The 17,613-nt window shown below is 46.0% G+C and overlaps 1 protein-coding gene across 1 annotated transcript; it reads right to left on the reverse strand.

Annotated features, from left to right (window-relative positions):
* Nucleotides 1–972: 972 nt before the first annotated feature.
* On the reverse strand, nt 973–10,932 carry LOC142502531 (gastricsin-like). The gene is made up of 9 exons (XM_075613638.1): nt 10,822–10,932; nt 8,280–8,436; nt 6,656–6,773; nt 6,065–6,183; nt 5,202–5,401; nt 4,397–4,504; nt 3,879–4,026; nt 2,786–2,884; nt 973–2,166 (listed from the first exon to the last, which is right to left on the reverse strand). The coding sequence occupies exons 1-9, from the start codon at nt 10,875–10,877 to the stop codon at nt 2,014–2,016; spliced, it is 1,158 nt and encodes a 385-aa protein (XP_075469753.1). The 5' UTR covers nt 10,878–10,932; the 3' UTR covers nt 973–2,013.
* Between the last annotated feature and the right edge of the window lie 6,681 nt (nt 10,933–17,613).

The raw sequence follows: 17,613 nt of genomic DNA on the forward strand, positions 1-17,613 counted from the left end.
AATGTTTAAAAAAAATTACTTCCTTAAAACATCAAAAGTCAGCTTCTTACACTTACAAAGACCCCGCTCTTGGTGAAAATGTAGACAAATGTATTTGTTTAAAATAAACGGGGAAGTCGGCCTTTTGGGGCCTTGCAGATGGACAAATATCCTTCGCTGCTCGATTTCACAAATTACTTCAACCGGGATATTTGCAACGCCTATCGGGACTGATTAACACCTCTCTAGGTAATCGTTATGGATGAGTTAAATGAAATGATACACCTATTATAATGAAAAGGAAGCAAAAAAATTGTGCGTTTACCAGGCAAAAAACTCCAGGTCGCAGTGTGATAATGATCTAGGCAGTTTTTTTCCCCTCAAACCTTACTCTGTTATACCAGCGTGTGGAACTGAGCAGCACATGGGAAAACAAACCTAGGACTGGGTCATTATGGAGTTCGGTAGCATACGTGTGTGCGAGGCCGAATATTTAGGGGTTTGACGATAGACCGATCACAGGTGCTGTGCAGGTGAGATAAATTGGCAGTCTGGTATCTTTTTTTTTTTTTATTCTGTGTCTGGCTTCTCCAAAATGAACCCTTAATAACACTTATCCAGGGGTGGCCAAGCCCAGTCCTCAAGGGCCACCACAACTCAACAATTAGGGATATCCCTGCTTCAGCACAGGTGGCTCAGTTGAAGACCTGTGCTGAAGCAGAGATATCCATAAAACCTGGTCTGTTGGTGGGCCTCGAGGAATGAGTTTGAGACCCCTGCTATAGAGCATTTGATTATCAGTGGGGGAAATGCAGCAGTCAAATATTACTTAGTAATATTATTATTAGATACTTAGTACCACTGTATTTGGAACCATAAAGGCAGCTATTTAATATGCTGTGCAGCTCATTCCATGTGTTGAAGAAGAGATCAGCTTTATTCAACCGAGAGAGGTTTGCAAACAAACAAACAAACAAAAAAACAAACAAACAGTTTTGAGACTTCTGTTTTATTTGCAGGAACAGATCATTTTACAGAAATAACGGCTGGATTCACGGATGGTCGCTAATTGCATTTGAATTGCAAACATTGCATGCACCATGTGTGCAGAGGCATGTAACACGCAGGCTGTAAGCGTGAGCAGCACATGTGCAGTGACATGTAACACGCGGGTTGTGAGTGTGAGCAGCACATGTGCAGTGACATGCAACACGCGGGTTGTGAGTGTGAGCAGCACATGTGCAGTGACATGCAACACGCAGGTTGTGAGTGTGAGCAGCACGTGTGTAGTGACATGTAACACGCAGGTTGTGAGTGTGAGCAGCACGTGTGCAGTGACATGTAACACGCAGGCTGTGAGCATGAGCAGCACGTGTGCAGTGATATGTAAAATGCAGGCTGTGAGTGTGAGTACACGTGTGCAGTGGCATGTAACATGCAGGCTGTGAGCATTAGCAGCACGTGTGCAGTGGCATGTAACTCGCAGGCTGTGAGCGTGAGCAGCACGTGTGCAGTGATGTAACACGCAGGCTGTGAATAAGCAGCACATGTGCTGTATGACATGTTACACACAGGCTGCAAATGTCACTGCACAAGTGCTGCTCACATGTAACATGCAGGCTGTAAGTGTGAGCAGAATGCATGTAGTGGATGTAACAGGCAAGCTGTGAGTGTGAGCAGCACATGTTCCGTGACATGTAACACACAGCCTATGAGTGTAAGCAGCACATGTGCTGTGACGTGTAACATGCAAGCTGTAAGCGTGAGCAGCACGTGTGCAATGCTTGAATCTTAACCCCTTCAATGTCAGAGGGGTCTGCAACTCATTGCAAAGCAATATACATATAACATGCAAAGCAATATACATATAACATGCAATGCGTTGCAGGCCCCAATCATGTAGGTATTTCTGTAATATAGGGAATTATCTCATTGATTGGGAAGGTTAACTCTTTTAGTGCAGAGCTCATCGCAACAGTTAAAGGCCAGCAACATTACACAGGGGCAAGGGTCACGCTCGGACAGGAGGATGGTTTATGCCGACTGCGCAAATCCGACCCTGTTGTTGCCCATGTCGTAGACGGAGTAGTATTGTCTGAGGAAGACATCTCCTAGGATCCAGAAGGGCTGCCCATTTTGGGATGGCAGGTAGGTCACCTCAACCCCCACAGAGCAGTAACCATTGTTCTGAAAAAACAATGAGTAGGGGGGTAAGGAAAGGGAACGATGGGACGGACACACAATGGGGTGGCCAACTCCAGTCCTCAAAGGCCACCAACAGATCAAGTATTAGGAATATCCCTGCTTCAGCACAGGCGGCTCAATCAGTGGCTCAGTAGAATTGATTGAGCCACCCGTGCTGAAGCAGGGATATCCTTAAAATCTGACCTGCTGGTGGCCCTTGAGGACTGGAATTTCCCACCCCTGTTGTAGCACATTCTCCGCCATTTTTAACCCCGTCAGTGCCAGATCGGCTTGCAACACGTGGCCCCGGAGAGACGAAGAGGTGGCACCACAGTAAGTTTAACATCTTTCTGGGTAAGCCACCGAGGACTGGGAGTGGCCCACCCCTGGTGTAAAGGGGACGGGTACAGGAGAAGAGCGAGAGGGGACAGTGACAGAGTAAAAGTGTGAGCGTCAGGGTGAGCAACAGCCCAGAGACTGAAAAGGGACAAGAAGGGGAGCAGGGATATTAAAAGCAGGGACAGGAAAGGCCCAATGAGCAGAGGTGACAGGTAATAGAGACCTGAGAGGCCTCGTTAACGTCTCCCAGCCCCAGGGGTGAAGCTGCAGAGAGATCTAGTACCTGGAGGATATAGGCGGAGGCCGGGATGGGGAACTGGACTCCGTTGATGGTGAAGCTGATGGGAGGCAGGCTCTGGACATTGTTACAGTTCACCAAGAACTGTGAATGGAAGAAACAAAGTACAAACAGGGTTATAAGCACACTATAAATAATAATAATAATAGCATGTTCTTGTATAGCGCTGCTAGTTTTACGCAGCGTTTTACAGAGACATTTTGCAGACACAGGTCCCTGCCCCGTGGAGCTTACAATCTATGTTTTTGGTGCCTGAGGCACAGGGAGGTAAAGTGACTTGCCCAAGGTCACAAGGAGCCGACACCGGGAATTGAACCAGGTTCCCCTGCTTCACACTCAGTGCTAGTCAGTGTCTTTACTCACTGAGCCGCTCCTTCTCTCCTAGGTATGGGACCCTACAGCCAGATAATGCCACTGCGTGGACCTTTCCATCCTGTGGGCTGGCATCGCCTGGACCCGAAGCAGCAATATCTTTATGGTGTTAGCATTCAACAAAAACCTTTGCTACTCTCCCCCAGCAGTGGCTGCACGAGTTATGCGTTTCTGTTGGTAAAAGTGCTTTCAACCACACATTGTATAAGTTAGGGTGGGTAAAAAAAAAGTGACAAAAAACCCTCCACCGCGCGGTGCACAGCAAATAAAACCCCCGCGTGTGCGCACAGTCACACGTCTCAGGCAGGTCTGCAACCCTGCCCTTCCCCATTATCTCTTAGCATACACTGCAGCTAGGGATTCTGGGAAATGACATGCAAATGAGCAGTGTCACCTTTTACTTCAAATCCATTTTAATACGGGACCCCTATAAGCTTATGCCTGACGCATTACACAGCTTTTCAGCACAGCCTGGGTTACAGAAGTGCAGAGCCAGTAACCCTACTCTCAGACAGCTGTTTCGACCTTGTGGGTCTCCTCAGTGTGAGGCTGGTTATACCGGCTTTGCAACCTGGGATAGGTTTAAAAAGGTACTTTGGCATTAGAATGAGCTCTATATATACTGTATATCAATCCATGATGCCAACAGGATACTGTCCCATTACACCATCTGGAAACCTCCCGGCTCCCACCCGAGCCCCCTCACCTCGCCATTCTGGCCCTGCTGGGCTCCCAGGTACTGCAGCAGAGAGCTCATGAACTGCTGGGGGACGGTGATGAGAGAGGTACCAGTATCCACCATCGCCTGGCAACCCTGGCTGCACCATCCTGTCGCCTGCCCATTAATGGCAAACCTGGGGAGCAGTGTTACAGACTGTGAGCAGGGGAGGGTGGGGGGTTGAGTGTGAGGAGGGGATTGAGTGTGGGAGGGTAGGGGGGATTGAGTGTGAGGAGGCGGGATTGAGTATGAGAATGGTAGAGGAGGGGCTATTGAGTGTGAGGTAGGGAGGGAGATATTGAGTGTGAGTGGGGAATTGAATGTGAGGAGGGAAGGGGGGAATTAGTGTGATGGGGAGTGGGATTTGAGAGAGAGTAACCCTACTCACAGACAGCTGTTTTCACCTTTTGAGTCTCATCAGTGTGACTTTGCCTGCTGGCTATGCAACATGAAGCGGGTACGTGGCTATAATATTACTTTTCATCAGAACCCTACAAGATACTTACTCATCAATGGCAATCTGCCAGTACAGCTGCTGGGTGACAGGGGCCCAAGATATTTGACCAGAATACAAGCTGTTATCCACTCCTCCAAAGATGACCTCTCCTGATTGACTAGAAAGTGACAGGAGACAACCAATCAGAAGTGACAGGAGACAACCAATCAGAAGTGACTGGAGACAACCAATCAGAAGTGACTGGAGACAACCAATCAGAATATTTATAGTGGGTGAGGCAGCCCTTACATTTGTAGGAAAATACACAATATCCACTAATATTCCTGTATTCCTTTCTGGGCAAGCTACCCATCTACCTGAACAAGCTCCTCACCCCGACCACACGCAGCCCTTATCATCTGAGATCTGACTCCAAAAGACTGTTCATGGTCCCAAGGTTCAGCAAAGTATCCGGACGCTCCTCCTTCTCTTACCGCGCACCCCAAAACTGGAACAGTCTGCAGGAGACTCTCTCAGCCGCCACCAGTCTAAGTTCTTTCAAAACTAAGGCTGTCTCACATTTTAATCTGGTCTCTAACTGTTACATACGTCTATAATATATATTATCTGTGCATGCAATGTCTTGTATATAATGTATAACCCTGTTCAATTATGTAACTATGTATTTGTAACCATGTATTATTTGTCATCATAACTCTGTGCCCAGGACATACTTGAAAACGAGAGGTATCTCAATGTATTACGTTCTCATTACACATGTTATAAATAAATAAGTATAAGTCCTACGGGGATCTCATACTTGAGGGTCAGTGTATCAAGATCCAAACATATCGGGTGGACAAGACTAGACCCACCTGCTCATGTAGACGCTGAAGATGGGGTATGTGAGAAGGTTCTGCTGTAACATTCCCTGCATGGCGGTGGTAGCGCCCCCTGCGGACAGGGCAGGGTAGGCCATGCCGAAGATACCTTCAAAACCGGCATACACAAAGTTGGTGCCAGGCTCATTGATGCTCAGACCAACCTCCTGGTTTGTGATACTCAGACCTTGGATCTGGGAGAGAGAAGAGAAGGAATGGTCGGGAGAGTGTGACATTGACGCACATGACACACCTCATGCTTTGCTCACCGACCACCTCCTCCAGGGCCCAAGGAACGGAGGAAGGATCGGCTTTAAGGTTGGAAAACAGAGTCGAATTCCCAGCTCCTGGGAAATCACTTTATCTCCCTGCACCTCAGACACAGATTAGATTGTAAGTTCTATGGGGCAGGGATTGCAATAGAAACTCTGGCCGTGAGTTACTATTAATAATGACATTAACAATAGTGTTTTGTGAGCCACTGGAAATGTGAGATTTGGCAAGAAGGAACTGTGAGGCATTTGACACAATGAAACCAGGTGTATAAGAGACACCTTAGAGTTTGGAGTTTATAAGGGAATACAATGGACATATGCCAGGGGGGAAACAACTTGTTATAACTATAGTTATTTCCTTTTGTAATTTAAATGGAACAAACTACTTAATATACTTTTCTGATATTCACTGAAGCTGTTAGAACATCTTAAGACAGCAGTGGCCAACTCCAGTCCTCAAGGGCCACCTACATGCTAGGTATTAGGGATATCCCTGCTTCAGCACAGGTGCCTCAATCAGTGGCTCAGTCTTCAACATTTCCGAAATAGAATATAAAATGAATAAACGAATAGGGAACTCACCGTCACTGTGTCATAGCCAAAGACGCCGGTGAGACTCCCACTGCCGTACGACATGGAGAACTGCTGGTTGTTGGAGGTGTAAGTGGAAGACTGGGATGGGTTGAACAGCGGGTGATTTTCTGAGGAATTAAAGAGATGAACCCCACACTGAGACACAACTAATGGAACGTGAATTCCCCAGTAACGTCAGGAAACCAGCTGCTCAAAGGCACATAGCAGCGTGTCACCCACACGCACTGATTGTACACATGTATTGGGCCATGGAGCAATTTCTTCTTAAAACTCTATGATGGGCACATCTACATTTGAATCTGTTCATTGAATTGGGTGCAAACGTTGTCGTTTTTTTTTTTAACAGTTATGGAAAACTTGACGGGCAGATTTGAAGTTACTGAAAAAAAAGGACATTTCAGCCCAAAATCTAAGCAGTTTTTTCTTGTTTTGCTAATTTGAAAAAAATGGCTGATTTCTATCAAAAGAGGTAACAAAAAAGGTAGAGATCAGACAGTAGCAATATTACAGTATGTTGGGAAAGGCTAGTACAGTATGTGCCCCTTTGATACTGTGTTGCTGCTCCCCGCGGTTACTTACGGCAGGCCTGGCTCTGGCAGTACGTGGAAGCCACCCACAGGTTGGAGGACCCGGTGTCAAAGAGAACCATGAAATTCTGAGCCGGGGTCCCGACACTGATCTGTCCATAGTAACAGGCCTAAGAGATTGAGAGAAGATACTGTACACACATAGAACTAGATAGGGCTGGAATGTCTGTGTACCTTAAACACTGGGGATTATCTACATCTGTTCCTACCACACCCAAATCCATGTACATCTGTTCCTACCACACCCAAATCCATGTACATCTGTTCCTACCACACCCAAATCCATGTTCCTATCATACTCACATCCATATGTTCATAGCGTGCTCACCTCCATGTACATATGTTTATTGAACACTCACATCCATCACATCCATGTACATATTATATCATACTGACATTCTCATACCCTCCAACGGCACCTGTACCTATTAAATTCAGCTCTTCCTATTTGTACCTATTTCTGCCAGTCCAGTGGTTGAAGCTTGAAACCTTCAGCTAATTAGTATCTGGGAGATTCATATGGTGTCTCATAATGATGAGCTGGTTATGGGTGATTTACCACCACTTGTATTGTGTGTATGTCTGTGTATATATATATATGGTTATATAGCGGTTAACGCTTTGAATACTGCCACTTGCTGTTGATACCTGCTGGAACTCGAGTCCTTCTGTGTGCAGTCCTCGCTGGCATTGGCCGGCTGGTTGATGGATACGGCTCCTGGACGTTACCTTCTGCAATCCTGGTATCCAGCTTTGCCTGCCACTTTATTATAGCATTATTATAGCATGTTCTTGTATAGCGCTGCTAGTTTTACGTAGCACTTTACATAGACATTTTGCAGGCACAGGTCCCTGCCCCGTAGAGCTTACAATCTAAGTTTTTGGTGCTTGAGGCACAGGGAGATAAAGTGACTTGCCCAAGGTCACAAGGAGCCGACCCCGGGAATTGAACCAGGCTCCCCTGCAGCAATCTCAGTGTCAGTCAGTGTCTTTACTCACTGAGCCACTCCTTCTCCTTCTCATCCTTACACCCAGCGTTCCAGTCCCAGATGTCCCAGATGACTGCTCTGTTGTGATGACCATGAGTATCATCTTCTCAATGCTTTTACCTTCCAGTGTGAGTGCATCTCGTACCACTACATACATTACATACATAAAATCCCCAAATACACATTTTATTGATAATATAATCTGTGTATGTAGTAAATTGTACGTGTTACATGTCTCCTTGGGTGGGACCATTTCCTGCCTGCCTGCATCTCTATCCTGCACTAAGTGCATTTATTGTTATGTTGCAAATGTTGGAGGGTCTGCATCCATGTACACGTGTTAACATGCTACTCACATCCATGTACACGTGTTAACATGCTACTCACATCCATGTACACATGCTCACATGATACTCACATCCATGTAGAGATATTCATGTAATACTCACATCCATGTACACATGTTCATGATATTCACATCCATGTACACGTGCTCACACATGCACATCCATGTTCCCGTGTTCAGATGATACTCCCATCCATGTACACCTGCTCATATAATATTCACATCCATGTATACATGCTCATATACTCACATCCATGTTCACGTGTTGACATGATACTCACATCCATATACATGGGTTCATAGGCCACAGCGAAGTCGTTCTTCTGGTTGAAGTTGTATTTCATGGCTGGGTCTCTCTTGTGCGTTTTCATGAACTCCTCCAGAACTCCCTTCTCTTTCATCGTCTCTCGGATGGATTTAAATTTCTTCAGAGGGACCCTGAACCACAGGAAAGCAATGACAGGGTTCAGTCCCACGCTGACCCATCTCCCCCTGAGCTATAATATCACATCCCTATTGTGTACTGGACAGGTGTACCTGCTGTAGGACAGATCATTAAAAATAACAGAAATAAGAAATGCCTAATGTAAAACATTAATAGCATAACTCGGTCGGATCATGCGATAGTAGAAATCTCCATACTAAACCTAGCGACACCTTGGATGAGCTGTCAATGGCGATGAAACTAATCTTTGCTATGAATCCCTGACGTACCAGAGCAACTGGAACAGGAGCTCAAAAGCTTCCTTGGAAGGAATAGCGTAGGGGAGGTCCCACGTCCCACGGTCTGGGTGGCATTGGCTCATAAAGCAGTTATCAGGGGGATGATAATCAAGTTGTCCTCTCATAGGGAAAAAAAACCAGACTAAAGAAGATTCAGGAGCTCACGGCTGAACTTACTATTCTATAATGTCGGCACATAGCTTGACCATTGAGATGAGAGCCTAGCCAAGATTATTAAAGTCACCTACGCTTAGCAAATAAGGCTGAACAGGCCGTGAGATGGACATCTCAAAAATATTACGAGAGAGGGAAATAGGCCCATACTATGTTGGCCAGAAAGCTCAGTGATATGTGAAGGGTCAACAACGTCCAGGCCATCAGTCTGAAAACATGGGGGTTGTTGCATGATCCGGCTAAAATAGTGGAGAGTTCAAGAATTTCTTCCAAGGCCTTAAAGCTGCAGTTCTAGCTGCCATTTTTAAAATATATATATATATTTTCCCATTTAATATGTGATTCAATACAATCTGCACACTGACAAGTGATTCGCTAAGCTGCACATTGATCCGTTCTCCTGTAATCGATCGCTTGCTCCAGGTTTTTTAATTCAGTTCTTGCACAGCATTATGGGAAATGTAGTTCCTAGAATATGATTGACTGGGCAGTTACTAGATACAATTGCTGCACTGCTAGAGAGAGGGTGGGGCTCAAGAGCCAGAGCCTATCAGAAGGGGAAGGGGCTGTCACTTTGGAAATGCTTCCTACATTAGACACATTAAAAATGTCTTTAAAACTTTTTTTTTAAATGCTACAAGTATTTTCTCATAGTACAGAACTGATTTATTTAAAAAACACACGTAGGATATTGCTTGAACTGCTGCTTTAATAGAGGCAAGACTGAGTACAGGCCCACATTCACAGTCCAACCCCAGACTGGCCTTTCTACGGTCCTCTAAATTGAAGCCAGAACAGGTATCGAAACTTAATCAGCCTATCTCCTGTGAAGAGATAGCCGCGGTGATAACGGGAGTTAAAGTTTAAAATCTCACAGACCCAATGGCTTCTGCAACCTGTGTTATAAAAAAATTCTCGCTCCACACTTGATGATCCTATTCAATACATTTTTGAACGGTGTCCCAATTCCAGCTTTTATGTCTTCTGCAAATATAGTGTTAATTCTCAAGAAAGGGAAAACTTTGAACTGTGATAGCTACCATCCAATCTCTCTTTTAAATACTGATGTCATGTTATAAGTATTAGCCAACCGCTTGAAATGAGTTCATGTCATACCTGGTCCATCACTATCAGGTTGGTTTAATTCCCACCTCGGATAATATCCGCCGAATCGCGGATCTCACCCGTAAAGTTAACACAGATGGGACTCTAGTCTTGCTTTCCTCGTTAGACGTAGAAAAGCCCTTCTCAATCTTAAGGTATATGGGGTTTTCAGCAAAATTCATAATGGGGGTTCAGGGACTGTATGATCCCACCTCAATTTATATTAGTTAAGTGTACTATCTCTCTCAGAGATAGTACACATAACTAATGGAACTAGACAAGGGTGCTCTTTTTCCCCAGTGTTATTTGCTCCGTCTATTGAGCCTTTGGTGGCCAAGATCAGACTAAAGCTGGATATACCTGGGGTGGTTGTGCGGGAAAAGGAATATAAGTTGTCGCTATTTGCAGACAATGTATTTTCCTAACTATCTCAAGACATCGTACATCTCTCCCTAATTTGTTTAAAGTCCTGGAGAACGATGAAGCACTCCCAGAATTTAAAAACAATCATTCAAAATCGCTGGTCTTATACATGCAACAACACAAGGACATGATTAAGCTCCTCAAGCTTAACTTTGAATTTTCCTTGAAACCCCACACTCTTTCCCTACCTCGGGTTAAATATTACGAGACCATTTGAGTTCATGTATAAATTAAATTAACCCTAAATTAATCAGCGATCTGAAGAAAGACCTAGAATCTTGGAGTAAATACAACATTTCCAGGTTAGGAAAAATGACATCTCTCAAGATGAACTTCCTTTCAAGAGTTACTGTATGTATTTATTCTGCACATTACCGATTTCAATTTTATTTTACTAACCTGAGCAGCCCCTCTGAGAGCTGGAGACAAACCAGTGCAAGGATCAAGCACTTCATGGTTACAGACTCTGGTCAACACCGCAAGTCAGGGTAGCCTTGTACTCAACTCTTCGGGTATTCAGTATCTCCTCTTATACTCCTGAGCCCTACATGGCTACGCCCCCAGCGCTTTATCTGGGATTTAACTTTGCGTCAACATTTCCTTTCAAAATGTGTTTCTTTTGGACCCGAGATTTGTTTGTTATCAGCAGTAACTAACATTGTTAATGGGCATTTTAATTGAATGAGATAAGGTACTTGTCAGTGTCCTTCAAAACTCAACAAATATTGCCACATTAATATCTGTAACCTTGGAACCGAGTCTGATTAACTACTTGGAATAAGGAGACTATTCTACAAATTGACTTCGAATGAATGCGTTGCGCTGAATAATTGTAAGAAGTACCTCTGCACACTTGCAGATCCTTTCAGAACATTCATACTCACACACACACACACACACACATATAGATACAAGACCACCAACTGGGGTGGGGGAGAACCTAGCCCAGTGACGGAGGGGGGCACAGCAATCCAATTCCAGAGGTTCTGTGATCGATCGATCCTCTTCCTCTGCTGGGCCCACGCTCAATGAACCAGTCTTCCGCTCCACACTCAACAACCCAGGGCCCATATTTAGTCCTGTGCCCCAGGAAAGGTGTCACCAGGTCTAGATGGATAGATAGATAGATAGATAGATAGATAGATAGATAGATAGATAGAAAATGACCATGATACTGTGCATGAGAAGCAGTGAAGTTTGTAAGGGTTTGAATGCACAAACTTGTGTGGAAACCAATTACATCTCCGATTGGATAAATCCTGTTATTTATTTATTACTCAGTAGGTGTATATCTAAATGTATGTTTACTGATTAATTAATATATATATATATGAACAATTCCATAGCCACTGAGCACCTTCCTTCCTACTGGAAGGAGAACATTAACTCTGGGGAAAAAAACCTGTTCATTAAAAGTGGCATTACCTCTTGAGTTAAAATAAAAAAAAGTTGGACTAGGTTTAAAGCAGGGGATCTCCTGAGCTGAGCTGCGAGCCCCGAGGACCACCTGCATCCCGGGATACTTACCTCCATAGGGGGTACCGATAGCAGTGCCGGCTTGGCCTGGAAAATGTCTGTTTAAAAGTTCCACGACCCGGAGGCCAATCAGAAGTTGTGATGTCATCCCTGGCGGCGTCCTTTTGACCTGCATGCGTGGGACCTTTAAACAGATTTCAAATATAAGTATCTCGGGGAGCAGGGGGTCCCCGCAGCTGAAATTAACGTGGTTCAGCTCCGCGGACCCCCCAAGCTCCTTTAATGTGGTCTTTAGTCTAATAAAAGGTCTCACACGCGCAAAAAATATTCAGGAATATTACGTAGGCAATGACAATTCCATAATATAAAAAAAACAAAAGTCTTTATTTGTGGAGAAAAGTGGTACCTGGTGCAGACATTGGTAGAATAAGGTGACTTTTTGGTCGCACAGATATGGGTCAGAGCTGACATGCTTTAATGGAATCGCTGACCCGACTCATATCACTGACAGATATTAATATTGACTTTTCTCAGGACAAGCAAATACATGAGAGAATAAGGGTAAAGAGAGATATCGCTTTGTGTGAAGCAATGACCCGGATTTGTGCCATGTGCCGTGTAACTATAACTATGGCATATGTAAGGAGAGAGTGGGCTCAGTCTAGGACTCCCCCAGTAGTTCTTAAGAAAGGGGGACATGATGGGAGGGCGAGGCCCCATTCAGAGGAAAGGGTTAAGTGGGTGATCTGTAGGTTAGTGAAGGGAGGTTGGGGTAAAAGGGGTTTTAAAGAGAGTCAGGTGATGGTATCACCTTACTGATTTCCAGAAGCTGGGAAGTTTCTGCCCATCTCCGGTGGGGATATGATTTGTTGGGGGTATGATTTGTTTGGGGTATGAGCTGTTGGGGCTATGATCTGTTGGGGCTATGATCTGTTGGAGGTATGATCTGTTGGAGGTATGATCTGTTGGGGATATGAGCTGTTGGAGGTATGATCTGTTGGAGGTATGATCTGTTGGGGGTATGATCTGTTGGAGGTATGATCTGTTGGGGATATGAGCTGTTGGGGATATGATCTGTTGGAGGTATGATCTGTTGGGGGTATGATCTGTTGGAGGTATGATCTGTTGGAGGTATGATCTGTTGGGGATATGATCTGTTGGAGGTATGATCTGTTGGGGGTATGATCTGTTGGAGGTATGATCTGTTGGGGATATGAGCTGTTGGAGGTATGATCTGTTGGAGGTATGATCGGTTGGGGGTATGATCTGTTGGAGGTGTGATCTGTTGGAGGTATGATTTGTTCGGGATATGATCGGTTGGGGGTATGATCTGTTGGAGGTATGATTTGTTGGGGATATGATCGGTTGTGGGTATGATTTGTTGAAGGTATGATTTGTTAGGGGTATGATGTTAAAAATTTAAAAAAAGCAAAAGTTGGGGTGTGTGAATGGTATGTTGTTTGTCACAGCTGGCGGTGGGTGGGCTTGATCAGATCATCGTGGCTGAATACAGCATGAATTTGGGGGTTTATATGGTGGGGAAGGTGGTGGCAGGCCCTGGCTAGGGAGGTGTGTCTGTCTGTGTCCTTCTAGTTGGTCTTCGTAGGTCATGAGGTGTGTCCTGCTAGTGCGGCCCGGTTAGTTGGTTTAAGCGGTGGTCGATAGTGGTTTGAGGGGTCAGCGACCCCGGTGGAAGAACAATGTGATCAGACATTATTGGTGATGTAATTCCAATAACAACTGTGGCCGTTTAAACAGGGCTGGTGCAAGGTCTAGGCGAACTAGGTGGTTACATTTTGAGGGCGGCGAAGGTGGTGGAAGGTAGGGCAGGGGGAGCAGAGAAGGAAGCATTCGGCTGGCTGCAGCAGAGGCTGGTGCTGGTGGAGGCCGCCCTAGCCCAGAGGTAGGTGACAACTTCTGATACATGCACAGGGAGGTCCTCCAGTGCTCCAACTCTCCACTCCTCCATTCCACAGCCAGGGAAGGAATTCTAACTGGTGGAGGGGGGTGAAAGAGAGGATGTGGAGGGGGAGGGTGGTTAGAGGATGAGAAGGGGTGTGGGAGGATGAGGAGGATGGATGAGAGAGAGATGAGAGAGGATGTGGAGGAGGTGAGAGGGGGGATGAGGAGGGAGGTTGAGAAGGAGCGTGAGAGAGATGATGAGGAGGAAAGGTGAGAGAGAATGAGGAGGGAGTATGAGGATAGAGGGTGATGGAGGATGGGGGAGAGAGAGATAATGGAGGAGAGAGAGAGAGAGAGAGAATGGACTTATAAAGTTTTTTTTTAAATCTTAAAGTTAATAATGGAGAGAGGGGGGGGGGAGGCACAAGACTGAAAGTTGGCCTTGTGTGCCGAATACCCTGCACAGGCCCTGCGTTTAATCTCATGATTTGCGTCCGAGGTTTATTTTGAGATTTGGTACGTTTGGAGCAAGCAAGGGACATCGGTTGAGGCCTCTTCCAGCATGGATTTTCTGCCATGTCTAAAATATACTTCCCAGCCGCAATATACACCACGAAGCAGCCAGGCTCCCAAAACGTAACCCCTATTACATTATATTTGTGTTGGATTTCTGTGAATTCTATAGCAATCCCAAGAGGCCATTTTTTTCTGTCAAATGTCAGATATATATTTTATTATAAAAACAACAGAAAAAATTCCGGGGATACCAGGAGATATATGAACAAAATGTATTAATGTACCATTAAAAGTAGATCAGAAAATGGTAAAAATGGACGGGGACTGCTAACCAAAGTCCATTATAATAATAATAATAATAATAATAGCATGTTCTTGTATAGCGCTGCTAGCTTACGCAGCGCTTTACAGAGACATTTTGCAGACAATGTCCCTGCCCTGTGTAGCTTACAATCTATGTTTTTTGGTGCCTGAGGCACAGGGAGATAAAGTGACTTGCCCAAGGTCACAAGGAGCTGACACTGGGAATTGAACCAAGCTCCCCTGCTTCACACTCAGTGCCAGTCAGTGTCGTTACTCACTGAGCCACTCCTTCTTATTATAGGACTTTGGTTAGGAGTCCCCGTCCATTTTGACCATTTTCTGATCTACTTTTAATGGTGCATTAATACATGTTGTTCACATATCTCCTGGTATCACATATCTCCTGGTATCACATATCTCCTGGTATCACATATCTCCTGGTATCACATATCTCCTGGTATCACATATCTCCTGGTATCCCCGGGTGCTCCTGGTATCCCCGGGTGCTCCTGGTATCCCCGGGTGCTCCTGGTATCCCCGGGTGCTCCTGGTATCACATATCTCCTGGTATCCCCGGGTGCTCCTGGTATCCCCGGGTGCTCCTGGTATCCCCGGGTGCTCCTGGTATCCCCGGGTGCTCCTGGTATCCCCTGGTGCCCCTGGTATCACATATCTCCTGGTATCCCCGGGTGCTCCTGGTATCCCCGGGTGCTCCTGGTATCACATATCTCCTGGTATCCCCGGGTGCTCCTGATATCCCCGGGTGCTCCTGGTATCCACCGGGTGCTCCTGGTATCCCCGGGTGCTCCTGGTATCCCCGGGTGCTCCTGGTATCCCCTGGTGCCCCTGGTATCCCTGGGTGCTCCTGGTATCCCCGGGTGCTCCTGGTATCCCCGGGTGCTCCTGGTATCCCCTGGTGCCCCTGGTATCACATATCTCCTGGTATCCCCGGGTGCTCCTGGTATCCCCGGGTGCTCCTGGTATCACATATCTCCTGGTATCCCCGGGTGCTCCTGGTATCCCCGGGTGCTCCTGGTATCCCCGGGTGCTCCTGGTATCCCCTGGTGCCCCTGGTATCCCCGGGTGCTCCTGGTATCCCCTGGTGCCCCTGGTATCCCGGGTGCTCCTGGTATCCCCGGGTGCTCCTGGTATCCCCGGGTGCCCCTGGTATCCCCGGGTGCCCCTGGTATCCCCGGGTGCCCCTGGTATCCCCGGGTGCCCCTGGTATCCCCGGGTGCCCCTGGTATCCCCGGGTGCTCCTGGTATCCCCGGGTGCTCCTGGTATCCCCGGGTGCTCCTGTAAGGGAATCTTTTCTGTTCTTATCTTATTATTATCCCTGAGCATCGCTAGAACTCATTCATTTTAGCGCCATTTCTAGCTTCTGGGTGCTACATATTTGGGCTTGGATGTGTTTTTTTCTGTGTGTTTTATAGATTGTATTATGTTGACAAAGGCAGTATGGGGGGCAGGAGGGGGGCAGGAGGGGGGCAGGGGGGGGGACAGGAGGGGGGCAGGAGGGGGACAGGAGGGGGACAGGAGGGGGGCAGGAGGGGGACAGGAGGGGGGCAGGAGGGGGGCAGGAAGGGGGCAGTCAATCAACTAAAGTCTCCTAGCTGCAAAACTGTTTTAAGCAGCAATCCCCCCAAAGCCTACATATGAGGTGAACTCATACTGTGTTAGTATTTTGCCCCTGAGCATGTCCTGCTCTTTAAAAAGATTTTTAACATAGCATTGAAGCAGGGGTGTCTCCGGAGCTGAACCCCATTAATTTCAGCTTCGGGGACCTCCCTGCTTCTGGAGACACAGACCTCTGTAGGGGGCGCTGGATACTAGAGTTCATGTCATGTCATGTTTCAAATCTCCCGCGTCCTGTTGGCCAATAGGAAGCCGTGACATCATCAGGTTTGGCTTCCTATTGGTCTGCGTGACGCGGGAGCTTTAAACTGTACAGAGATACCAGTACCCAATTTGGGGGTCTGTATCTCGGGAAGCAGGGAGTCCCCAGAGCTGAAAGGAATGGGGTTCACCTGAGGAGACCCCCTGCTTCCAAACCTATGTTATGTAAAAAAAGAAATTCATTAAATTACATGCGCTTGGAATGCTCCTTTATAGTAAGAAAAATAAAATGAAAACAAAGAAATGCTGACCATGGTGAGCTGCTGCTCTAACCCTGTGAGGGCCTCAAGACATAGTGACAAAGCCATGCCCAAGGAAGGCTGTTTTCCTGGTTAGATCGCGTCCTGTGTTGCCAGGGAGTGCAGGACGTTATATTCCCGGTGAGAGAACAGCAGAGGAGGAGGACGTCTGTTGCCTGAAAAATGGACACTGTGGTCATGTGACCGCTATTGAAAGCGGCCAGAGGGGTCGTGGCACTCAGGTTCTGTGACCCCCCATGGTGGCACTGAAAGGGCTAAAGGAGCATTGCTTAAAAAAATTAATAATAATAATTCCAATGGGTTTGAAGCAGGGGGGTCTGAACTGCGTTGATTTCAGCTCTGGATAAATTAGGAGAATCCTTGATGGAGAAGGATTTAGGAGTGCTTGTAGACAGCAGGCTTAGCAACAGTGCCCAAAGTCAGGCAGTAGCTGCAAAGGCAAACAAGATCTTATCTTACATTTTATCTCTACTTTTTTTCTTTGGTATAGTTTAATAATTAGTAATAGGATAAGGTTATTAAATGATTCCTACACCAATATATTGGCTTTCCCAATAAGGTTTTTGAAACCCATTGGAGAAAGATACTAGATGAGTGCTCTACACAACTCATGGTATTGATTGTACATTTCAAAATAAATGAGAAGAAATCATTAACCACTGATATTGATACTCTGAAAAATGAATTGTTTAAGTTTAAAGACATGGAACGTTTCACACATAATGATAAGATCCTCTTACAAAATATCGAGAAGATGGAGAAAGGGGTGGTAGCAATAAAACAAGAAAAAAATTTCAGGGATAAATCTGACTATGAGAGGAGTCAGGTTTATTTCTG

The sequence above is a fragment of the Ascaphus truei genome, chromosome 9, assembly GCF_040206685.1.
Source record: "Ascaphus truei isolate aAscTru1 chromosome 9, aAscTru1.hap1, whole genome shotgun sequence".
Taxonomy (NCBI): domain Eukaryota; kingdom Metazoa; phylum Chordata; class Amphibia; order Anura; family Ascaphidae; genus Ascaphus; species Ascaphus truei.

Bases quoted from the DNA above. Each gene is read 5' to 3' on its own strand.
- LOC142502531 (XM_075613638.1), bottom strand. From the start codon at position 10,877: ATGAAGTGCTTGATCCTTGCACTGGTTTGTCTCCAGCTCTCAGAGGGG. The intron at 6,184-6,655 runs GTAAGTAACCGC...TTAATTCCTCAG, and splicing joins CTGCCAGAGCCAGGCCTGCC to AAAATCACCCGCTGTTCAAC. The intron at 4,505-5,201 runs GTGGGTCTAGTC...GTCACTTTCTAG, and splicing joins TTCAGCGTCTACATGAGCAG to TCAATCAGGAGAGGTCATCT.